General features: G+C 44.0%; 1 protein-coding gene across 1 annotated transcript in view; it reads right to left on the bottom strand.

Moving 5' to 3' along the window:
* Positions 1-12961: 12961 nt before the first annotated feature.
* The window catches only part of XKR9 (XK related 9), a 29605-nt gene continuing 16673 nt past the window's right edge, over positions 12962-25893 (bottom strand). Inside the window, exons 3-4 of the mRNA XM_054984321.1 lie at positions 17654-17877; positions 12962-13617 (exon numbers count right to left, since the gene is read on the bottom strand). Coding sequence (XP_054840296.1) covers positions 12989-13617; positions 17654-17877 — 853 coding nt within the window. The 3' untranslated portion in view covers positions 12962-12988. The remainder of the gene's footprint in view (positions 13618-17653; positions 17878-25893) is intronic.

Genomic DNA, 25893 nt, shown 5'->3' with positions numbered 1-25893 from the left:
TTCTTCTTGTTAAATGAGTAACTGTGCTCAGTAGAAAATGCAACAGATACCAAAGACATCATATTACCATTGCATACGCTCAGAATGTATTTACATATTGTGATAGCAGTTTTGAAAACAATATGTGCATGTTATTCAAGGAATTGTTTTTCACATACTGTGGCCATACCTGCCTATTGTGCTTGGTATTATATAACTGTACAAGTAAACATGAAAGTAAGGTCAATTCTAGCAGAAATTCAGGTAAACATTCATGTTGCAGTAAGAAAGAAAGGAGATCATCCTTTTGACAGCTTTTTCAGTTCAAATGACAATATTTGGTTTGTGCATGTCTGGTTTAATATCTAGTTACTTTAAAAATAAACAGTCTCCTGTGATCTGGATTAATATTGTCCTGGGATATTCAAAACATACCATTTTAGCAGTGCCATAACACAACTCCAGAATCAAGAGCATAAACTGCTAACCAACAGGAGGAAATCCAGGGCAAATTTCAGGCAACCGCGCTGCCCTTAGATCCTGTGGCAAGGTTTCACTGGTGTGCCACTATAAATTCACTGTCATCTTTACTGCAGGGAAGATGAAACTGTGATCTTGGGAAAGTCACTATTTCTCAGCCTAACATACCTCACAGGGTTGTTGTAAAGATAAAATGGGGAGAACCATGAACATTGATCTAAGCTCCAAGGAGGAAAAATGAGTTACTAATATCAGGATGGAATCAGAAAAAGGTAGGTGCAACCTGCACATAAGGAGAAGCAATTTTTTGTCTATTCATGCCAACAGCATGGAATGTACTTGTTTTCATAGGATGTTGGGTCTGGGTGGTGCGAGGCAGGGCCAGAGAGAATCTTTGTTTGGGCTGTGGCGGCCTTTGGAATTAACTAGCCTTGCAGACAGGATAAAATAGAAGGAAGACAGTAATCTTTCTTCTACTGTGGCTGCTGGTTCAGCTTTATGAGTTCTATTTTTTTAGTGAGTAGCCATGTTGGTCTGCTATTAAACAGCAGGATTTGAGTCCAGTGGCACCTTAGAGACCAACATGATTTTCAAGGAGTAAGTGTCAAGAGTCAGAGCTCCCTTCTTCAGCTATAAGTAGGAATGGAGATCCCTGAACCTTCATATCTCAGCCAGAAGGTGTGAGGGATGTTACAAGGAAGAGGACACACAAGTACAATGCAGCTAATTAGATGGGAGGAGTATACCAAAGGAAGATGTCGGGGTGTAAAAGGACAATACAGCTTGATTAGAGCAGAAACTGGCATCTGTAGAGAGATAAGAATTCAGCACCCTCCCGAAGGAAGAGGGGATCCATTGTTCTGAATTTGTGGATGAATTCAATTTCACTAATCTCACATTGTAATCTTCCCTTGAAGTTTCTCTGTTTGAGGAGTGGAGCATATATAACATTGGAAGATAAATAAGTGAAATGGTATAACTAGTGTTCTTAGGACCGATGATTGTTCTGTTGGCATCTTGGTTTACTGCAGGTCCTTGTCCCAGAGTTCACATCTGTGTTGGGATGAGTGAGAAATTATTATGAGTGAGAAAATGTTTAAGGTTAGGGGCTGTCTGTGCTCAAGAAAAAAATTGCTCTTCAATGCTTGTGACAGAAGAGCACCATTGTCTAGCAAAGGTTGCAAGTCATTAATGATGTGTTGAAGTGGTTTGAGCTGAGAGCTGTATGTGACCATTCTAGATATATAGTTTGTTTGTTGAAACTTCTTTGCTGGCACTTTTGAGGGAAGGAAGAAAAAAAGCAAGCAACAAATGTGGGAGGAAGGCATTCTGGGTAATGAGGTATACTAGGCGACCTATGAAATTGTTCTATGCTCTACAATTTCTGTGAATACTAAAAATATTTTACAGCATATTTCATTATACAAAGCAACTTACAGTTCTTATAACACATATAATGACTAAGCCCAAGAACACTCAGTGAATTTCTTTGCGAAGTGACTTCATGTATTGCACTAAATTAGTAATATTCTTGCACCCAAACTGTATCATAGAAATATTGAAAAACATACACAACGATACAGCCTCAGGCCTAGCAGACATCTTGGAAACTCCACTGCAAACAGTGCAACATCCTTACACTTGTATTCAGTAGTTAGAGTGTAATTATGCTAGCTCTACTGGCTTTGATTTGCTTCCTATTTTTTTCTGTGTCAAGTCTGTGTTATGTTCCTGCTCAGTAAATAACAATGCTAGAAGTAGAGTAGCTATAAACTTTTCTAGTTATTTGTGTTTAAAAGTAGATTTTCATGCCCACAAATGAAATGGCTGGCTTTTGACTATAAGCCTCAGTACATATAATATCATTAACAAGCATGCAATAGAACTCAACACTCCAAAGGTTCAAAGTGAACTTTAGTCCTCCACTGATCACTCTTTAGTACTTAGCCTTCATAAATTTTCCCCATTTATGGAGTGTCTTTGATGGCAGATAATTCTTTGCTGAAAGTTAAGTGCTCTTTTATATGAACATATAAAGCAGGCTTTGGTTTGAATGAGTACATTATTTTGACAAATGTTTATTGGAAAGCCAATTACAGCTTCATAAATCAGGGCTTTCTGTGGCACATGGGCTAAGCTCACCAGTGCCACCAGATGTCATCGGTGAGACCAGCACAGTAATTAAAATAATTGGGTGGCATCCTGTCCCTCATCCACAGCACTGACAGTAGTCAAAACAGGAAGAAATTGTTTATTATCTTTCATTTAACTTATTAAAATACTTGTTGCAAGATGTCATGGCCATACTGGAGGGGGGGAAAGATAACATTTGCTTTCAATTTGCAGTTAGATTAAAATGACAAGGTCAAGCACAATCCACAGGCTGACTGGCAGCTGAATTTTAAGAGCTGTCCAGAAGAGAAAGAGGAAGTATTTGTACATATGTGATAGACTGAAATCCTAGAAGGCTTTATCATTTCTGAGGTGAGCGGGTTTTTTATCAAGCACATGGAAATTAACAATATATACATTTACATATCACTGTTGTGACCGCAGATACAGGATTCCTAATATAGTACATTCGGCTTATATTTATGGAGATCAACAGAAGATAATAAGTTTAAACCCACCTGACTGAGGGAAAAAATGTAGCCTTAGGGTTAGGCCTTCCAAGCAGTGTTTATAGGAAGTCACTTTTGTATAATGCTGCATGCTGTCTTTACTCATTTGTACAAAGGAGCCCTCCTGTGGCAAAATCAAGATGTACAAGACAGAAGGAATCTTCCTGCAGGATAGAGAGCAAAGTCACACACACGTTTTCTTTTTTAAAAGTTATTATTGTTTTATATTCTACATACAACAAATACCACACAAAACAACAACAAAACAAAACAATCACTTGATAACCTCTTATGGGGGGGGAGCTTCCATCCAATGACTATAAATTAACAGAAAATCATTTGACCCATTTCTGAATGATAATATTCTCATAAGTGTGGTGCAGGGCATGATGCAAGAGCCAAGCCCTGCATGTAAAATGCTGTATTTTAATATTTATATCCGCCAATTTTAATTGTATATGGAATAATGTTTTATAATATTTTTATTGCTTTTAATCTTTATGTAAAGATCGTATGTTGTTACACCGCCCTGAGCCTGTCTGATGGGGAGGGTGGTCTAGAAGTGTAATAAAATAAATAATATAATTATTCAATACTGTCTAGTGCCAGGGCCAGACTTAGGGACATTTCTGAATGATAATATCCTCAAATATGGTGATAATATGTCATATGTTGTTACACCGCCCTGAGCCTGTCTGATGGGGAGGGTGGTCAAGAAGTGTAATAAAATAAATAATAAATAATATAATTATTCAATACTGTCCAGTGTCAGGGCCAGACTTAGGGAACCTCCCGGGAAACCCACCCCAGAAACAAGACTTGCAGCCCCCCAGTCTAGCCCTACCACCCTTAACACTCACCCAGCCAGGAGAGGACTGACATCAGAGAAACCAACAAGGGCCAAGAATGCCAAAGAAGCCCCAGGTGCAGAAAGTTCAGGCAAAGCCTCTACAACAGGAGGCAGGCTAGGCGATGTCTCCTGGGTCCTAAGGACTTCCAGTTACCCAGTCAGGGCCCCAGGGCAGCCTCTTTCCTCAGCCCAGGGGAAGAACAACTTCCCAGCCAGGGGAAGAAGAGGTAGAGGGCATGGACAGCCAGCCAGCACCAAGTCAAGCAGCAGGCCGAAGGCAGCAATGGAGGCAGCAGGCCACACTACCATCCAGAGCCCAGCTGGAGAGATCCAGCAGCACAGCAAACCAAGACAGGCTAGAAAGGGCAGGGAGTGGCCTAGAAGAGCCAACAGCAGAGCAGCCACAGGTGTGGCTGCCTAAAGCAGTCAAGGCAGCAGCTAGGTTGTTAGGGGCAGGTCTAGGAGGTGGAGGCTGGAACTGGTGAAGGGATAAAAGGGGAGTCCCCCCCCCCTACAAGCAGGGGTGGAGAGTAAGGAGTTAGATTAGAAGTGTGGAGTGACAAGGAAGAGACAGGAGTATCCTGAGAAGGCAGGGGCAGCAGTTAAAGGGGCAGTGGCTGACCCCAAACCCAGAGGTGCTGCCAGTCCAGAGGGGAGAGTGTCACAAATACCTTAGTCAAATTTTCAGATATGGGTTTCCATCCAATTAAAAAACACTTTTAAAAGAGCTGTATTCTGGAAATTCCATTAAATAAACTATGAGGTTAATCCAACTTATTTTGAAGTTGTGTTTCTTTTTTCTCCCCTAACGGGTAATCTAATCTTGTTTGTTAATTTTTCAAGTGCCACTATATTTCTTAATTTAGGTGCACCACCTATCCAAGGAAATCTCTTTAGCATTTTTCCAGTGCTGAGCAATGAGTGTACTAGCTGAGACTAAAAGAAAATTAATCAGAGTCTTTTGTTTACATTGGGAGTTTTCATTGACAAATAAATTGAGCAGAGTTAATTCAACAGTATGTTTTATTTGTTCCCAGGTTATTTTAACAATCTCTGTAAATATTAATTTCCAAAAATTTGCTATAACTGGACAGGACCACCATATATATATATGCATGCTTTAATACATGCTCTTGCAAACCTCTTGAAATTGATTTATAGGGAAATCATTTAAATATTTGTTTCCAGTCATTGTCATTAAATTTAGTATTCAATTCTGCTTCCCAATTCTTTTGAATCATCTGCACTGGAGTTTGTCCCTGATTTAATAATATCCTATATATTTTAGTAATTAATTTCCTATCCTCATCTATATTTTGAATTCTTCAAATTCAGTTAATGGTCTATTTAACTGATCTTTAACTGCCTTCTTTTGGAAAATTTTGAAAGGTCTTCCTTTAAAGGTTGTATAACTACTGTCAAATTTGTAATAAATAGCAACATATTGTCCGCCTACATCATTTGCAGGTATTCTTTTTCTCCATATTTAAGTCCTCTGATATCTTGATTAGATCTTAATTTATTAGCTAGTGGCTCCAAAGCTAAAATAAAAAGCAACGGGGAGAGTGGGCTTCCTTGTTTAGTAGTACCACAGTTAATATTTATTGAGCCAGAAACACAATTATTTATTGTTATACTAGCAGTGTATGATGAATAGATAGCTGAAATGGCATTATTAAATTTATTTCCAAATTCATAAAAATTTAATACCTTTTTAAAGTAATCCCAGTTAACTGAATTAAAGGCTTTATAGAGATCTAGAGCTAATAATGTTAATTCTAAATTCCCTTTTTTAGAATGAAACAAGAGACCCACAACTTCCCTGATTGCATCTGCAATGAAACATTTTGGAATAAAGCCATATTGGTCTGGATTTACTAAACTTGGAATGCAGGCTCTCAATCTAGACACTAATATTTTAGTAAAAAAATTGTAATCTATATTCATCAATGAAATCAGGCGATAAGATTCCCTGGATATTGGATCTTTATTTTTTGGGTATAAAAATTAATTTAGTTTCCAACCAAGAGAGAGGCAATGGAGAACTTTCCATGATCTCATTAAATAGAGGAAGAAAATGGGGAGCCAAAATACCTTTATAGTCCTTATAGAATTCTGATGTGAACCCATTTAATCCATGTACAGAGCCTGTTTTTAATGAATTAATTGCCACATTAACGTCTTCTAATGTTATACTCCAATTTAACAGGTCCCCAATCCTTGGTTCTAGCTGAGGCATATTCATCAAAATGTGCTAATCATACACCTTTTCAAATGCTTTCAGGATTACACGGGAATCTTCTGCCACATCAATAAAGCATTCTCAAGGTATGTCTGTCTACTAATTTTAAACATAATTATAGCTTGTAAAGGGAAAGCTTTAACAATTTCACCAGGGCCCATTCTCCCACTTAATTGACAAAGCTGGGGCAAAGCCTTATCAGTTTCATGGGGAGTATACCGACCCTGTGGGTTTTTTTTTTAAAAAAATCCATGCTGGTGAAATACTTTCCTCAAATTTAGTTATTTTACCAAAGGTTAGTCAGGAGAAAGGAAGATTTTAAAAACAGCCATGTTGCAAATACCTATGGTCACAGTAAAGAACAGAATAGGAGAGTTGCCTGTTAATTGTGACCAAAGAGCCTCTTACACAATTTTTTACAGCATTTCCAAATAAGCTCTGTACATAAACAAAGTGTTTGTGGATTCACAGGTCAAACTTAACATCATGGACTGTAGAATAAAGATAAATTAAAAAAGCAACTGTCGGATAACTAGTACATAACTAGGGTAGGATCTGGTCTAGGACCAGATAGTAAGTGATGTGAAAAACCACTACCTAAGATTCTGGAAAGGTGCTGCTAATCAGATAACACAATACTGACCTTGATAGAACAATGGTCTGACATAGTGTAAGGCAGTTTGCGGGGCAAGCTCAAGGCAGGGTCCTGGTGCAGGAAAAAATCATGCTACAGCTAATTTTGGATGAAAACAGGCCACAACTTTATTGGTTACAGAAAAGGAAAAAGGAGTGTTGGCCAGCGTAGGGCATGGATCCCAGCATCAGGTGACCCGCCTGCCAGCCAATGACCCTCTCACCCCCTCAGCACGCCTGCTGAAGGGGGACACCCGGGATGAAGCTTGAGGGGTCCACACCGGGCGGAAGCCTCTGGGTGGTTCCCCCATCACCTGGACACAGGCATGCCTTGGCAGCCCCCCGAGCTGGGCCTGCCGCTACCATGCCTGGTCCAAGATCCCTTATGGGGATCCCCATCTATGGGAAACAGTGCCAGCAGGCCCTGATTTCCCCCAAAGGGATCAGTGCCCAACGCCCAACCGCCAACTCCAAGTTGCAACAATTTTATTGTAACAGAGAGTCTGTTCCAAGGAGTCTCTTTATTTAACAACCGTTCCCACAATATATACCCGTCATTAACAAATAACGCTAACCGTATGCTAATACAATCCAACCTTCCTGCAATGAACTTAGACCGAACTACAGCTGCCAATTAGTGGAGGGTGGGAGGGGTTCACAGTTCAGGAGCCGACTGCCGGGAACGCGCTCTGGCCCCGGCATAAGTGGGCTGCAATAGGACCTGAGGGAAAACTTCTTCCCTCAGGTCCAGCAATGGCCCATAATTCAATTCCCCCAGCCAGCCACTGATTGGCTGGCAGGGGATTGCCTCCACACAGCTCGGAGTCAAGCCGTGCGTCGCTGAGCCGGGGCCAGAGGGAGGAGCCGTTCCTGCTCTTCTTCCCTGCCTGCAAGCCCGCAAACACCGGACCCCGGTAAGAGCGTGGACGGGGGCTTGCGGGGCAAGCTCAAGGCAGGGTCCTGGTGCAGGAAAAAATCATGCCACAGCTAATTTTGGATGAAAACAGGCCACAACTTTATTGGTTACAGAAAAGGAAAAAGGAGTGTTGGCCAGCGTAGGGCATGGATCCCAGCATCAGGTGACCCGCCTGCCAGCCGATGACCCTCTCACCCCCTCAGCACGCCTGCTGAAGGGGGACACCCGGGATGAAGCTTGAGGGGTCCACACCGGGCGGAAGCCTCTGGGTGGTTCCCCCATCACCTGGACACAGGCATGCCTTGGCAGCCCCCCGAGCTGGGCCTGCCGCTACCATGCCTGGTCCAAGATCCCTTATGGGGATCCCCATCTATGGGAAACAGTGCCAGCAGGCCCTGATTTCCCCCAAAGAGATCAGTGCCCAACACCCAACTGCCACTGGAGCCACGAAATGGCTCCCCGCCAAAGCTCCTAATCCTTTAACCAACACAACAAACAATCCCGTATGCCCTGTAACCATATGTCCTGACCCCAGCTGGACAGGTGCACTCCATCCGGGCGATACAAGGCCGCAATCCTGAAGGAAATGTCAGGGTGATCTATTACCAGTCCCCCATTATCTCTAACAAATTGACCCACCTTTTTGGACAGCCACCTGCGGGCCAGGTCCACCTTAGAGTCATCCCAAGCTCCCCTCCAAGTGCATCGCTCAAGCAGAGCAGACCACATCAGTATCATATTCACATAACAATCCCTTAACAAACCCAAGTCCCGTAACATGTCCTGTAACAATTCCAACTTGGTTCTTCTGGGCAGGTCATTTTCCCCCAGCTGCAGGATAACCGCATCCGGTGGTCCCAAACGCTCCGTCCGTTGTTGAAAACGAGGCAGCAGCAAATCCCAGGTCATTCCCCTCGACCTGATCCACTTTATGTTGACAAATTGAGCGAGGCCGAGATCACATCCCCAGCCAGATGCCTTGGCATAACGGGCCGCCCAGAAGACGATGCTGTGACCCACGATCCACACCAGCTTGCAATGACCTGAAGGAGCTAAACAGAAGGCGCATTAAGTACCAGCTCCGGCCTGAGATGTGTCTTGTAACACCCGGACCGCCACCGGCCAATGGCCCGCACGCGACTAGGAGGCAAGCCAATATCAGAGGCTTCCGTGGCGGCCCCAATCCTAAAAGAGTGGGCTCCAAAATCCCGGGCTGGAAAACCAGCCTTGTCCAAGGCGATGCGCAAGACACTGACAAACTGGAAACGGGAAAGGGGGGTACCATCTTTGTGAATGAAAAGGAAGCCCCCGACCGTGGAGCGGATGCCCATGTAGGCCTTGAGAGCCCTCCTGTATCGGACCTACCCAGGGAAATCTGGGTCCCTTTCCCCCGCTGATCCGTCTTAGAATAATGGAGACGTATTAGAACTCCCCTGCTAAGCCAGGAGACATCCTTGATCTGGAGGGCCCGACCCACTGCCTCATGACGGGAGCCAGCAACCAGCTCCCCTACCCTGAACGCGGCAAAAAAGGCTAAAGTGAATGCTGCCTCAAACAACAGTGCTTCGTATGCAGAAATACATACGCCCCCCAGTTGCTGAATAATCCCTTTAAGGATTGCATACGTGATGGGTCGGCGGGTATCTGGGGGAGGGGGGACCAAACGCCGCCACCCTTGAACAGCCCTGCGAGCAGCATAACTCATGCAGGGATCAGGCAGGCCACGTGCCTTACTGAAAAAGGAAATGGCGGCTAGGTGGCATTTCATCGTTCTGGGGGCGAAACCCCTCTCCCGAAGGTGGGCCAGATAACGAAGTACCATGCCTTCTGAGGTAGGAAGCCTGCCCGACCCACCCCATTTAACTGAAAGGGATAAAAAACCTGTGAGGGCCCGTTGGTACGCTTTCAAGGAAGAAGGAGCGACAGATGCTAATACTCCCTGCACCAAGGTTCCAGAGGTCCTCCGGGAATAGATCCGGGTCCCGACGTGCTTCCGGTGCCAAGGCAAAGAACTACTCCGTCTGGAAGCGAGATAATGCGTCTGCAATGCCTTTATCTGTACCTGCTATGTGCTTTACAGAAAAACAGGTGTTACTTTCCAGACACTCCAGGACAAACCTGCGCACCAGAGGTCCTCCCTCATGCCCTTGGAAACCCTGATGTGGTGCCGGGGGGAGGTAACCCCGTGCATGGCCCCCGCCAGACGGGCACAGAAGGGGTGACCCGGTGAAACCACCCTGCATGCATAATTGAGGTGACCCAACAAGGACTGTAAGCCCTTTAGTGTGGTTTTGGGCCACCCTAACGTGTCCCGTATGAGCTCCTGCAATTTTGTGATCTTATCCTGAGGAAGCCTGGAGCATCCCGCCACTGAGTCCAGCTCAATCCCCAAATAGGTGAGCCCTGAGGCCGGACCCTCGGTTTTTTCCTCTGCCAGAGGGACCCCCAGCTCAGCCGCAAGAGCCTGGAAACCAGCTAACCTGTCAGCACATACATGACCCCCAGGGGGCGCTGCCAGGAGGAAGTCGTCCAGGTAGTGCGTGACCTGAGGGCACCCCAACCGGCCCTTGGCTGCCCATTCAAGGAAGGTGCTAAAAGCCTCAAAGGCTGCACAAGCAATAGAACAACCCATGGGCATGGATTTCTCCACATACCAGGAGCCCTCAAACTTAAAGCCCAGCAAACAGAAATCATCTGGGTGTACTAGTAGCAACCGGAATGCAGACTGAATGTCGCATTTTGCCATAAGGGCTCCAGTGCCACAGGACCTAACCAAGCGCACCACATGATCGAAGGATGCGTACCGTACGGAGCAAAGTTCAGGTGGAATGGCATCGTTGACCGAGGACCCTTTGGGGTAGGAAAGATGGTGAATAAGGCGGTATTCACCTGGAGCTTTCTTGGGAACCACCCCCAAAGGAGACTCCCTGAGGTTAGAAAAGGGGGGTGCTGAAAAGGGGCCAGCAATCCGTCCCACCCTGAGCTCTTTATCCAGCTTTTTGGCAACCACCTCTGGCATATCTCTGGCGGATTTTAAGTTGCCAGAAGTAGTGGGCACCCTGGGACCAGTAAATGGGATGCGGAAACCTGTAGTGAAACCTGCCCATAAGTATTCTGCCATCAATCTGTTGGGGTAGATATCCAATAGGGGGCGCAGTGCTTCCTTCCGGATGGGAGAGGGAGCCATGGCCAGTCCCCGAGAATCCCCTTTACTTGCTGCTGGAGGGGGGCTGAGAGGCAGCGCTGTTGGAGCCGGCAGGACCTCCCTCCTTACGGGCACCTGCATTGGAGGGCCGGCCCCCCCGAAAGGGCTGAATGGATCCCCCCCGGGAACAGGAGGAACGGGGATGAGACCCATAGCACTGCTCACACAGGTGTTCAAATTTGCAGCGAGTGCGCTGACATTTTCCCATGTTATATTCCCAACAGACGGCCCTCCTGTCCTTTCTGGTGCCCCAGCACCCTTGGCGCGAGGAATCAGCCCTCCCCCGCATGCTGGGCCCTACTAGTAGCAACCACAATTTCTGGCTAATCAAGTCCCATCGTCGCCACGCATTATGCAAAGCCCTCTTCCGAAAGGCCTCATCATAATCTATCGCCGCCGTATCCCCCGCCAGGGCCCTGGCCTGCAATACATTGGAGACGTGACTGGACAAGTGCCACCCCCTTTCTGGGTACGCCAACTGTACCACCCCCATGAGTACCATGAATCCCTCCATCCAGTTGGCGAAGGTCCTGTCCACCTCTCCTTTCTTATCCTTAACTTTGTGTTTTTTGGAAAGGGGTGGGAAAGACCCTCCTCCGCCTCTGGACGTATAAGAGAAAAAACGTCCACATAATATCCATCCAAGATGCATCTCCGTGTTTTGCGAGATAAATGTGCCCCTGGTGGGTCCTCCTCCTCCCCGTGTGCTCCCACTGGGAGAGTCACCTCTGCACTCTGTTCCTCTCCACATACTGCCCCAGGGCCCGGTGTTCGGGACCCCGCACTGGAACGCCTACGGGCCGCCCAAGGAGGGATCCGGGGAACATGGGAAGCCACCCCCCAGTAATCCCCTTCTGAGTCCCTGTCCCCCTCCTCTGAGGATGACTCACTTGAGGAAGACAGCGTCTCCGAGTCCTCCCGTCACTTAGCTGCTCTTCGGGTCCTCCTCCTCTTCTTCCTCTTTTTAACTGCTGTGCGTTTCCGTGTGTCTGGGCTGGAGGGCTCATCAGTGGATGGCGAAGGGGCCCTTCTGCAGCTCTTGGAAGACCTTCCTCGTGTGGGATCTGGGCTTGCTTCTTGACCCGGAGAGCCCTCAGCCTCAGAGGCCGAAGCCCCCCCCCATCTGAAGAACTGGGGGCCTCCATTCTAGACACCCTGTGTTGCAGCTCCTGGAGTGCCTCAGAAATGCCCCGTAAAGAAGAGCCCTTGTGTGCAGAGACATGATGCCGAGGCGGCCCGACTGGAGCCGGATCCTGCCCCTGCCGGGTGGAAGCCACCCGTCCCCCAGCCCTTGCCCTGGGCTTGGTAGAGCCACCCGCTGCAGTTGGCACCCTGGAACGTCTCAGGGCTCCTGAGGCAAGCCTGGTGGCCGGCCTGCTCCTGCCAATCGATGGGCCGTCATGCCCAACGGCCGCCAGAGCTCCGTTCGCAGTTCAGGAGCCAACTGCCGGGAACGCGCTCTGGTTCCGGCATAAGTGGGCTGCAATAGGACCTGAGGGAAAACTTCTTCCCTTAGGTCCAGCAACGGCCCATAATTCAATTCCCCCAGCCAGCCACTGATTGGCTGGCAGGGGATTGCCTCCGCGCGGCTCGCAGTCGAGCCGCGCGTCGCTGAGCCAGGGCCAGAGGGAGGAGCCGTTCCTGCTCTTCCTCCCTGCCTGCAAGCCCGCAAACACCGGACCCCAGTAAGAGCAGGGCCGGGGGCTTCATATGTAACCTGTCCAAAACCTTGTCTTAGCCCCACTCTTCAAGAGAAACACCATGTAGGATGTAGATGGAGTTGATGAAAAATTGCGATAGCTACTGCTCCTACCAGAATGTCAAACAGCAAATCAAGTTGAAAAGTCCTAACCATCAACCAGGTGTAATGATTCTGCTATTCAATTTGCATATTTAGTTATTGTTTTTATAAAGTATAAATAAAGCCTGTTGATAGAGTTGCAGATCAAGCTGAGCATCATGAACTTGGGCATAAGGATACAGGAAATTGAAATCCAGATATGTATTCTGCTGCTAAAAAGAAACACACACAAAGAAAGAACTATAAATATGTTTATTAAGTTCACTGCATTGTGCACTTGCTTATTCTACATATTTTTTCTCTTTCAGTTTCTGCTCCATCTACTACATCTTGTGTGCAATTATTATTTGGATGAAAAAACTTGTAATAAACAAGAAGAGAACAAATGCCTAATACTAAAGTGAAAGCAACTACCATGGTCATAGATAACAAATGTATTTTCCCATTGAAGGATAATTTCTGGATCATACAAGTACATAATATAGCTGAAGTTGCAAGTATTCGAATGACATAATAAACAGAAAGGGGAATTTTTGTTTTTTCTCCTTTTATATTGAAAAAGGTAAAAATAAGAATGATGCTCACTACAGTCCGATATACAACTTCTGCTGCAGTAGATTTGCAAAATTCAGTGTGTTGCTTCAGCGTCCAACATATACCACCAAACCAAAACAGAGCAACTAGAATGAAAGCAATTTTGGTGCTCAGAACCATGACTAGCGTGATGCTTAGTATCCAAGATGTTAAAGTCAACAATTTATACAAAAGGTAAGTTATTTTGGAAGATAACCTAGTAAATTTATTTTTATCCGGTAAGGATTTTCGTAAAGCTATCTGGTAGTCCACAGTTGAACAGGTAACACTGCTGAAAGACATGACAATGGAGAAGTCTAAAAAAACAGAAAAAAAATCAGAAAAAGGGTTGCACATGTTTAAATATTTATCACAAAAATTTTAAGTACATGGCACAGATGTAATCTCCTGTCTCTGCAGTTTTTAAAGGGAGAGCAACTTTGTCAGGTTTAAACTTCAGACTTGACAAACATATTTCCCATATATTGTCGAAGGCTTTCACGGTCGGAGAACGATGGTTGTTGTGGATTTTCCGGGCTGTATAGCCGTGGTCTTGGCATTGTAGTTCCTACAATGCCTAGGAACTACAATGCCAAGACCACGGCTATACAGCCCGGAAAATCCACAACAACCATATTTCCCATACTCCTAAACAGCCTTTGCATGTCTGCTTCCTGCCTACCAATAATAATACTTTCTCTTTGGTTCATCCTTTTTCAGCACCATATCTTTAATGTCTTTAAAACACATCAATTCTTATATTCTTTTATTTTGAGTCCCCGGTTATAATCCCTCTTCTTTTAGCCTACCTCTTTCTTATATCCCTAACACTCAATTTTTCTCTCTCCCAAACATGCTGTCCTATAGCATAAGCCGTTCCAGTGCTTAGGTGCTGTTAGTTTTTCCATGATGCTCTCTCATAGACACCACCTTGTTTCAATATCCTGTATCTTCTTTTTCATTCCTCCCTTTCCACACCTACTCTTTCCCGTTTCCTTAACTCTGTATCATTCTTCAGCAACCTTGCTTGTGGGCTCCCTGTCCTTTGAGGGATTTTTTTTAACTTCCAGAGAGAGAGAGAGCCCTCTAGCTGGAGTCCCACAAAGCTACTCTAATCAAACTGTCATTTTCTTCAAGAACTTAGATTACAGGCCTGTCATCTGGGCCTGCAAGCAGTGAGGGATCTCCAGAGGAGCTGCTTTGAGTTCATTCTGCTTTATTTTCATTCATGACTCATGTGAGTGAGTGAGTGAGTGAGTGAGTGAGTGAGTGAGTGAGTGAGTGAGTGAGTGAGTGAGTGAGTGAGTGAGTGAGTGAGTGAGTGAGTGAGTGAGTGAGTGAGTGCTAGCAGGGCTGTTGGGGCTGGCTCTCCAAAGGAGGGTAAGCTGCTTTGAGTTCATTTGCTTTATTTTCATTTGTGACTAGTGAGTGAGTGAATCCAGGTCTCTAGTCCAGCAGGAAATGTAATAGTCAGAAGCAGAAATCCAACATCTAGGACTAATTAATGACAATTTATTCCAGCATAGTCTCGGATCATTTTTATCCTTGTCAGGTACTATAGGCTCTTCATCTTGTATATCAATACCACTCAAAGTATCAGTCATAATTCCCTAAAAGCTTGGCCAACCAACTACCTCTGTTGGTACAGTCACCCAGTGCCTCTCTCCAGAGATGCCAAAGAAACTGCCAAGTGATCACAGTGCCACATGGGTGAATGCAAGAACAGATACTCCTTGTCCTAGAAAGGGGATCCTCAGGGCCTGCTTGGACTCACTCAGATCATGCTGGACCACATTGTCAGCCAGCTTGCAGTTTCAGAGCCCAATTTAAGAGCCATCCTTAGTAATTCCATATTGCAAGGCAATTCCTGAGAGAATTTTGCTCTCCAATTCCACACTCTGATCCCAGATCATAAAATAGTAGGTATGGTAACTCATTGGTGAGGAGAAAGAACTGTGTAGATAAGGGTGGCACTAGACATTTCTGCAGGGCTGGATCTACGGGGGGGCAGGGGGGTTGCCTGCCCTCAGCACCAACAAAGAGTGGGTGCCAGGCACAGCTGCTGGCTGGGAGTGCACGCCATGGAGCTGGCGGCGGCAGCGCTGGTGGCTGAGCAAGAGGGCTGGGAGGCTGCCTGCGCGCTGCCTCAGCCACCTTCCACACCGATGGCTGTGCCTGGCCTGCAGCTGCTGCACCTGGCTGGGAATGAGAGCTGGCAGCAGCAGCGCAGGGCAACTGAGCAGGCAGCCTCCCAGACCCACTCTGTTGCCCTGTGCTGCTGCTGCCAGTGCACGCTCCCAGCCGGGCACAACAGCTGCAGGCTAGGTGAAGCAGGCAGCCTGGGCGGCACACAGGGCAACTGAGCAGGAGGGCTAGGAGGCCAACGACGCACCACCCCAGCTGCCTGCTGCACTGATGGGGTGGCTGGCTCGCAGCAGTGTGACCTGCATGATGATACCACGCGTAGTGACATCATTGCGCCATCTGGGTGCATGTGCACGAGTGCTCAGGGGGGCAGCAACAGCCCTGGAGCTGCCCCCACATGCCAGCGATCCTCGCTACGGCCCTGCACTTCTGTCTTCATAACTTGTTTACAATTCCAGAGTGCATTCAAAGCAAGGTCTAGATCTGAGACAAATTAGCCCTGACATTTTACCACCCCTGATTCCTGCAACTACATTTCTAATAAATGATATGCGGTCCTCAAGCCTGTCTGAAAAACAAGCCTGCAAATCTGGGAGATTTGTTTTGTAATCCCATTTGTGTGGGTGTATGTTGTTGGAACATTTGCCTGACATTTTCACACCGGCATTGGAAATAGGATTCTGGAGCTAGCTTGGGGCTCAGATCATCTACCTATATTCAGAAGAATGAATTAACCATATAATAAGATTCAAAAGACACAAGCAGTTAATCAGATACTTAAAAAACAATGGCACATTTTCACTTATGAGACTCTCCCGATGTAAGAAGCAGAAATGTCTTATTTTTTCTCTCCAGTCTGACTGAATCTTCCCTTTGTTAATCCTTGTACTCTATCCTGTTTGTTCACAAAAGCTGTGCCTGGGAGCCAAGAGTTCATCCATCATGTGGTGTCAACAACCTTGTGGTGGGGCCTACACTGTCTTCGTTGTTGTTATTCCACCTTTCTCACTGTGACTCAAGGCAAGTTACACAGTGCAAGTGAAATACAATGTAAGAAACAGCTAGAACATTCACTGAGCAAAATACAATAATGAACAACATTTAGGTCATTCAGTGAGCAGATACAATATAGTAGCAGGAAATCTGAAAACAAGTATAAAGCCAAGAACAGAAATGAAATCTTTCTGAAACAAAATATAACGAATTAACATGGCACGTTTAGCAATGTAGAAACTCCCTAGTAGGTGCATATCTACATAAGCAGACAGTATCCAATAGCACAGCCTATTTAAAATGAGCAAACTGTGTGGAGCTTGAGAGAGTCTTTGTATGTTTCTGAGAGAAAATATTCATTCTAGTCAGGTAAACTGTGTGAAAGCCTACATCTCAATTCTGTCAGGCAAACTGGGTGTGCACCTAGGTGTTTGTGTACATCTGAGAGAGAGATTTAATGTCTCCTATGATGCAATATGTCAGGCAAGCTGTATGGAAACGCTTGAGTGAATCTATGTCTGTGTGAATGAGTGTTCTGTTAGTGAAGATCAAAGCCTTCCTATAGTAGCAATTAAGCAGAAGAGATCTTCTGCGAAAGTCTTGGATGGCAGCAAAACCCTTTTGGGGAGGCAGCAATATATAGGTTGCACACACACAAAAAAGGAAGGTGTTCTCAAGGTATACAGCTTGAGTAGAGCAGTAGAGAACACCTGAAACTCTATGTGAGTGGAAATATAAGGAGTGTTGGCTGGGACCAGGGCTCTACTGAGGTAAAAATTTAAGGTAACATACAGAGGAGCTAATCTAAAGGTCCAAAGGCAAAAGTTTAACAACAACAACAAAACGGTGTAAAACTATTACATAGCTGCTTTGATTTTTTTGGTTTTTTAAAAAAAATATTTATTTTTTAAAATTGAAATTTTAAAAATGCTTTGAATTTTTAAAAAATTGATCATGAACTTATCAATATTTTGTCTAATTTGGCGCTCAGTACTTTGAACATTCATCCACTCGGTAGAAAAGGCATTCTCCTTCCTCTATGATGATATTACATCTGTCCCTAGGACACTAGCAAATAGGGTGGTTTATTTGTTTTTATGGCATGCAAACAACAAAGTACTGCAAACTAATTGGGCTTCCTGAAAACTACCCAATATTTGAGTTCTTTGCTTGCAAATCAACTAAGTACATCTTCTAGCTAGGAAGCAGACTTACACTGACTGATGGCAGAACTGTTAGATGTCATTAGGATGTAGATCTGAAGAATAAGCTGGGGAGTGCTTTCCAGGAACGTCTTAAATAGCCGGAGCATACTTATATCAGCTATTGCATCAATGGCTGTTTTATGAATGATGCTGGAGAGGTCATCTATCAATCGGTCTTCTAAACTGATTTGCTTAAATGCAGCTTGGTAACCATATTTCAATGCAATCCAATACCTACAACAGAAAAAAATACAGAAAAAAATGACACATTTTCTTTGGATTTATGACCAAATTAAATTTTAAGCAGCAAGGACATATAAGATTTTTTAGAATTATATATGTAATTTAAAACATTTCCAGCCTGATTTTCTTCTGAAGGGTTCAAATTAAGCTGCAATACATGAAAATTAACAATTTAAAATGAAAAGCAGCCATGGGGAGCTGCTTAACCCTTTTCCTTTTGGCTCTTGTTCCATTCAAAAATTTTTTCTCCCAACTGCATTTTCACATCTACTAGGAAATGTCTAGTTTGGCCTTTTGGTGGTGTTTTCATTTCACCTTTGTTGCAATAAAACTCTCTAATATACAGTTTGTTTATTTATTTGATTTTATTTATATCCCGCCCTCCCCACAGATGGGCTCAGGGCGGCTAACAACATTAAAAACATACAGTTGCTGCCAGTTTGTTTCCAAGCACAATTAAACTCTCACATTTAAAGACCTAGATGGTCTTTATCATAAGAACAATCTTCTGCCGTAAGATCTTCTAAGGAGGTCACACTCTGATTGGCTATCAAGGACTGAATCTTCTCTGTAATGGCTCCCAAATTACGGAAACTCTCCTCTGATACTTTTGTCAGGAATCCATGTTGTATCATTTAAGATAGAAATGTAAAATTTCCAAAAATTGTGAAGCCAAGGGAGGGCACGTTTTTTTGGGTGGGGGATTTAAATATATGCAATACACACCTAAACATTTTACTTCTTAATCATAACATTCATTAATTAAAAGTTGTGTGTATGTGAAGTGATCTTAAGTTGCAGCCGACTTATGGGAATACCCCGCCCCCGCCCCCTGGTTTTTTAAGGCAAGAGACTAACATAGGTGGTTTGCAATTGCTTGAATCTGCATAGCAACATTCGTCTTCCTTGGTGGTCTCCCAAGGTGGTTTTTTAATGAATTTCCCAACTTGGAGCTGGCAACCCTTGTTTCATCTAGCACAAAGGATTCCTTTTTTCCCTCACAACCACCTCTACGTGCTGACCATTCTGGCATACCATATAGATAACTAAGACATCCAATATGGTAAGTGAAACTGAGAAGGACATAAGGCAAAAGATTTTGGTGGCAGCAGAAATATAAAAGAACACTTAAATCAGTGAGGCAGTAATTTACAGGTCACAAAAAATACTTCATAACTGATTAATTAATTGCCTCATGATTGAAAGGTATGTAGAAAGGTACCGGCTGGATATTAGGAAACTTTTTCTATTCTGATGAACTCGTTCTGCTTGAAACATTTCTGTTTCTTTTGGGAGTTATAGATTTTATTCCCACTATTAAAATATATCATGCATCCTTTGGCATGGAACTGGAATGAAGGCAATGTGCCTTCATATGCCTTTGCCAAACCAGTACATTGGAGTAGCTTTACTGGCTTCAACAGATAACCAAGCTGTTTATTCAGATGTCTGTTTTCAGAACTGAGGCATCCTCTCTGTTCCAAACAGGAGCAAAAGATGTTTTTGAATAAGTACAAAAATGAATGTATTCACTTCGTTCAGGCAAAAATTTTCACAAATATGAAAATGCAAACAGAACATAAAGGCCAACAATCTTTGTAAACCTCAACATCCTGCTGTTTTTCAGAATGACAGGGTGATCTCCCTCCTTCAATTTGTTATTTGTAAAACTCTTACAATGGCACATCCCAACAAATACACATTCCTCCTGTGGGAACTTCTGAATAATGTTTTGACATATCATGACATCTTTGTGGTCAGTTCCAACAGGCTTTGCAGATGACTTCTACAGTTGTTACTCTAGGGTAAATTTATGTGGAAATATTTTCCATGGAACAGTGTTGGTGGCCTCCATGCTTCTGGTTCCCCTCACATGGTTTCAGAAGAATGCTGAAGATAACAGTTGAAACACCACAAAAATTCTCAATAATTGATTTGGGGACTATCAAGCTATTTTTATGAATCTGATAATTAAACTGAGGTTAATTTACCCAGACAGAAATTCTACACATGCTCAGCCTGATTAGTTCAAAATACTTGACAATTGCTTTGCTTATTTAATCAAACTTCACCAGTTAATTCTTTAAATAATCCCACCTAAAATTGCTAGAATTTAAATCTAAGATACAGGAGCACCAGTTACTGATACACATATGTTAGATGCAAAAGTTGGGAGGTGGGGTTGTCAGAAATTTTAACATTCAAAAATGGACTCTCTGTGCCCTTACAGTAGCTAAAAGACTTCTGGTACAGCATTGGAAAGACAAAAGCCCACTTCCCATAATTCATCGAATTGAGGAACTTATAAACTACCAACATTTGAACATATCACACATAGACAATTGTGTATGGACTTATATTTAGATATTTGGAGCCCTTTAAAAAAGTGTATATATAAATTCACCAGCATTGTTTAGTTTCTTCTTCTTCTTCTTCTTCTTCTTCTTCTTCTTCTTCTTCTTCTTCTTCTTTTTTTTGCTTTGCAGAAATAAATAATGCTTCTTGGAAAAATTCAAAATCTGAATTATGACAGGGAATTATGTCCATGAAATCATATATATTAAAAAGGGGAATGAAAATCTATATCTCAATTTGATAGGTATTTCCAGTTTCTGCAGTTGCAAGTTTTGCCACAGCCCAAGTTCCTTACAACCCACTTGCAACCAGAAACTGAAAAACTAGAAAAAGAGAGACAGCCTGCAAATGACAGGAAAATAAGGCTTCTTGCTTTCCTAGCAGCCAGCCAATTCCATAGCCCATGACTAAGAGGAGACTTTTGAGTGGAAATTTTAGATCACAGCCTCCACAGGATAATGAGGGACCTATGATCCCACACTGCACACATTGGCTATATTGATGTCTGTGTGAAGTAATGGGAATAAATTTTTTGCAAGGAGGATGTACATGGTTAGATGAACAAGGAATGCTGATAACTATAACAGCAATCTTGCAAAAGATAGTACTGGGAGCCATAGATGTAAACTATGGGGGGGGCTGACAGGCTCAAGCCCCCCCCCCCAGATTTGGCCAGGGGGGCTGAGCCTTCCCCGGGCAACTGGTGAACTACATGGGGGCTGAGGGGCTCAAGCCCCCTCGGATTTGGCTGGGGGGCAAGTAGTGACAAACTCACGAGGGACTCAGTTATAATGGCAGATGCAGCACAGGACTGTCCACCCTTCCTGTTGTATCATATTACAATTTCCGTGAATCTTTGGGGCTTTGTTCCTGTTTTTTGCTCTTAAGTATTTCTGTGTTTATTAAGAATTTATAATTTTAAAAAGGAGTTGCAGTTTATATAAGCAATTTACTAATAAATGTTACTGAAAAATTAAGAGACTCTGACAAAAGATATATGATTTTGAAAATCAGGCTCCTAGAAGGCAAGATTTACACACTAGCAACAATATATGCGCCAAACAATGCAAGAGAAAAAAAATTATGAAAATGTTTTCCAATCCATTTTCAATTTTCAAGAAGATAATGATCTTTGGAGACATTAATGGGGTAATGGATCTAAAAAAAAGAAAAAAGCAAAGAAGGCAAACTTCCCAAAAATCTGTTTAATTATATGGAAATGTTACAATTGGAATATGCTTGGAGGATCAAAAATCTGAAGACTGGAGACTATACTTTCTTTCATGACAGACACCAAACACATTCAAGGATTGATATGTGCTGGATATGAAAAACCTGAGTTATTTATATTGTTTATTATATGTTTACTCTTTCTTTTCTTTTTCTTTTAATGTAATTATAAGCGTGCTATCGTTTTTATTTTTTCTCTGTTCTGCTTATATTTATAAAAATAAATTTTATATTAAAAAAATTATATACTGCCTTATAATACGTATGGCTATGGCCAACACCAGGTAGCTTAGGCCTTAACCCTGGTTGGCTGCACCCACTTTCAATGTAGCAACAGATGTAGTCAGATTGCAAGGCCTCTGTTGGCCATAATTGCAACATAATTGCTTGGCTCCAATTTACATCTGGAAAACAAAACAATGGCCCACAGACTGGAAGCAATCCATCTATATTACAATTCCTCAAAAAGAGGATGCCAAAGAGAGCAGCAACTATCAAATTATCACATTAATTTCCCATGCAAGCAAAGTGATACTCAAAATTTTAAAGTAAAGACTCTTACCATATATGGAATGAGAAATGCCAGGTTTCAAGCTGGATTCAGAAAAGGAAGAGGCACCAGAGATAACATTGCAAATGGCAAATGGAACATACTAGGGAATTTCAGAAGAAAATTAGTCTGCGTTTAATAGAATACAGCTGTTTTATAGAATACAGCTGTGTGGATCATGAAAAGCTATGGAGACTGTTAAAAGAAATGGGTATGCCACAACATCTGTACTCTGGCCAAGAGGCTACTGTCAGGACCAAACATGGGGAAACAGAATGGTTTCCAATTGGCAAGGATGTCAGACAAGGATGCATATTATCTCCTTACCTGTTCAACCTTTATGCAGAGCATATCATAAGGAAGGCTGGATTAGATCTAGAAGAAGGTGGAGTGAAAATTGGTGAAAGGAAAATTAACAATTTGAGATATGCAGATGACACCACGTTACTGGCAGAAAATAGTGAAGACTTGAAATGACTTCTGATGAAGGTTAAAGGATAAAGTGCCAAAGCAGGATTACAACTGAACATCAAGAAGACAAAAGTAATGACTACTTAGGAATTACACAATTCTAAAGCTGAGAATGAGGCAATTGCGAGATTTTGTACTCCTTGGCTCGATCATCAAACAAAAGGGAGACTGCAATGAAGAAATCAAAAGACGATTGAGACTTGGAAAAGCAGCTGTGAGGGAGCTAGAGAAGATCCTTAAAGATAAAGATGTCTTTCTGGGAGCCAAGATCAAGATAATCCAAACTGTGGTATTCCTCATTACTGTGTATGGATGTTAAGGTTGAAGAGTGAAGAAAGCTGACAGGAAGAAAATGGATTCATTTGAAATGTGGTGCTAGAGGAGAGTTTTGCGGAGACCATGAACAGCCAGAAAGACAAATAAGTGGGTACTAGATCAAATCAAGCCTGAATTCTCCCTTTAAGCTAAAATGACAAAACTGAAACTATTGCACACATCATGAGAAAACAAAATTCTCTGGAAAAGTCAATAATGCTAGGAAAAGTAGAAGGCAGTAGGAAAAGAGGAAGACCTAAAATGAGATGGCTTGACTCATTAAAAGAAGCCATGTCCTCCAGTTTGCACGATCTGAGCAAATCTGTTAATGATAGGACATTTTCGAGGTATTTCATTCATAGGGTCACAACTAGGGGTGTGCAATTCGGGTTTCTGAAACCCGAAAGAAACCCGAAACAAACTTGTTTCGGGTTGTTTCAGGTTATCCGAAACGTTTTGGGAAACCCGAAACGTTTTGGGTTAATCGAAAGAAAATAACCCGAAACGTTTCGGGTTGTTTCGGTTTTTCAATGGGAAAATGCCTCCGTCTTCCCGGACGCCTGGGGGAGGCATTTTCCCACCGAATCATCCCAAAATTGGTGGGGACCTTCCTCTAACCACTCTCTAACAACCCCCCAAGTTTCAGACCGATTGGACTTTGGGGGGCCATGTTATGGCCCCCCAAACCAGGTCCCCCTATCCTCGCATAAGAAAGGGAAGGGTGAGCATATTGTTAGCTTGCTGCTGCTCATCTTCTTCTTCATTATTTCCTATGGGGAAAAAATGAAGAGGCAGGCTTCCTTTGCCAGGGGTGGCATTTTGCATGCAAAATGCCCCCCAACCCTCTGAGGCCCTTCTCCCACCCTTCCTCCCACCCCCCACCAAGGCACAGCCTGCTCCCACTTGGGGGGGGGGTGGCATTTCATGGCCTCCCCAAGTAGGTGCTCTTTTCTCTACTACTTACAGCTGGGGGAGGCTTGTCTTGCCAGGGGTGGCATTTTGCATGCAAAATGCCCCCCAACCCTCTGGGGCCCTTCTCCCACCTTTCCTCCCACCCCGCACCAAGGCACAGCCTGCTCCCACTTTGGGGGGGGCATTTCATGGCCTCCCCAAGTAGGTGCTCTTTTCTCTACTACTTACAGCTGGGGGAGGCTTGTCTTGCCAGGGGTGGCATTTTGTATGCAAAATGCCCCCCAACCCTCAGGGGCCCTTCTCCCACCTTACCTCCCACCCCCCACCAAGGCTCAGCCTGCTCTCACTTGGGGGGGGGCATTTCTTGGCCTCCCCAAGTAGGTGCTCTCAGCCCCCAAAGTCCACCTCCTACAGCCCCACACAAACCCAATTCCCCCCCCCAGCTGCTACACACAGACCCAAATCCCCACATTAGCCCCTCACAGACCCAAATCCACCCCCAGCAGCCCCACACCCATAACCCCAGGAACAGGCTGGCAAAGGCCAGCCCTCTCCCTTTGTTCCCTATGCTGGGAACTTCTAAACTCTCTTTCCCTGGGCAATTCTGCACAGCCCAGGAGTGCCACAATGGTGGGCACACTTCTGAGTGCCAGCTGGTCCCTGTGAAAGAGCACCTGAACCACAGACACCCTCCTTCAAATTCCCCCACCACCTACAGAGATGGCTGGCCAGCCAGCCCCATTGTTCCCTATGATGGGAACCAACTGCACAACAAAGAATAAAACACGAACAACACAAAATAAAGTTTTTTAAAAATTATTTTCTCCCTTTCAAAGTACAAGTAGGCAAAGCATTATGACACATTACACCAGCAGTCCCCCACACAGAAAAATAACACAACTCACTTAACATCAGAGAATGACAAAAGCACAGTTCCTGTCAAAAACACTTTATTTCTTGAACAGCTTTAGGTTACACAGCAGGGGAGCACACCAAAGGGCATTCCAGCATTCCACCTCAGAAAAATAACACAACTCACTTAACATCAGAGAATCACAAAAACACAATTCCTGTCAAAAACACTTTATTTTTTCAACAGCTTTAGGTTACACAACAGGGGGGCACACCAAAGGCCATGGCAGCAGTATCTTACACAACAATAACACAACTCACTTCACATCAGAGAATCACCCAAACACAATTGCTGTCAAAAACGGTGAAGTGGGTTGTATTATTTTGTGTAGTACACTGCTATCATGTCCTGTTGTGCCCTCCTACTGTGTAACCTAAAGCTGTTCAAGAAATAAAGTGTCTTTGACAGGAATTGTGTTTTTGTGATTCTCTGATGTTAAGTGAGTTGTGTTATTTTTGTGAGGTGGAATGCTGGAATGTCCTTTGGTGTGCCCCCCCTGCTGTGTATCCTAAAGCTGTTCAAGAAATAAAGTGTTTTTGACAGGAATTGTGCTTTTGTGATTCGCTGATGTGAAGTGAGTTGTGTTATTTTTGTGTAAGATGCTGTTGCCATGCCCTTTGGTGTGCCCCCCTGCTGTGTAACCTAAAGCTGTTCAAGAAATAAAGTGTTTTTGACAGGAATTGTGCTTTGTGATTCTCTGATGTTAAGTGAGTTGTGTTATTTTTCTGTGCGGGGGACTGCTGGTGTAATGTGTCATAATACTTTGCCTACTTGTACTTTGAAAGGGAAAAAATAATTTTTAAAAAACTTTATTTTGTGTTGTTCGTGTTTTATTCTTTGTTGTGCAGTTGGTTCCCATCATAGGGAACAATGGGGCATCTCTGTAGGTGGTGGGGGAATTTGAGGGAGGGTGTCTGTGGTTCAGGTGCTCGTTCATAGGGACCAGCTGGCACTCAGAAGTGTGCCCACCATTGTGGTACCCCTGGGCTGTGCAGAATTGCCCAGGGAAAGAGAGTTTAGAAGTTCCCAGCATAGGGAACAAAGGGAGAGGGCTGGCCTTTGCCAGCCTGTTCCTGGGATTATGGGTGTGGGGCTGCTGGGGGTGGATTTGGGTCTGTGAGGAGCTAATGTGGGGATTTGGGTCTGTGTGTGGCAGCTGGGGGGGAATTGGGTTTGTGTGGGGCTGTAGGAGGTGGACTTTGGGGGCTGAGAGCACCTACTTGGGGAGGCCATAAAATGGCCCCCCAAGTGGGAGCAGGCT

This window comes from Eublepharis macularius, chromosome 7, assembly GCF_028583425.1.
Source record: "Eublepharis macularius isolate TG4126 chromosome 7, MPM_Emac_v1.0, whole genome shotgun sequence".
Taxonomy (NCBI): domain Eukaryota; kingdom Metazoa; phylum Chordata; class Lepidosauria; order Squamata; family Eublepharidae; genus Eublepharis; species Eublepharis macularius.
The sequence above is the reverse complement of the archived record's forward strand: the minus strand, read 5'-3'. Positions and strand labels throughout refer to the sequence as shown.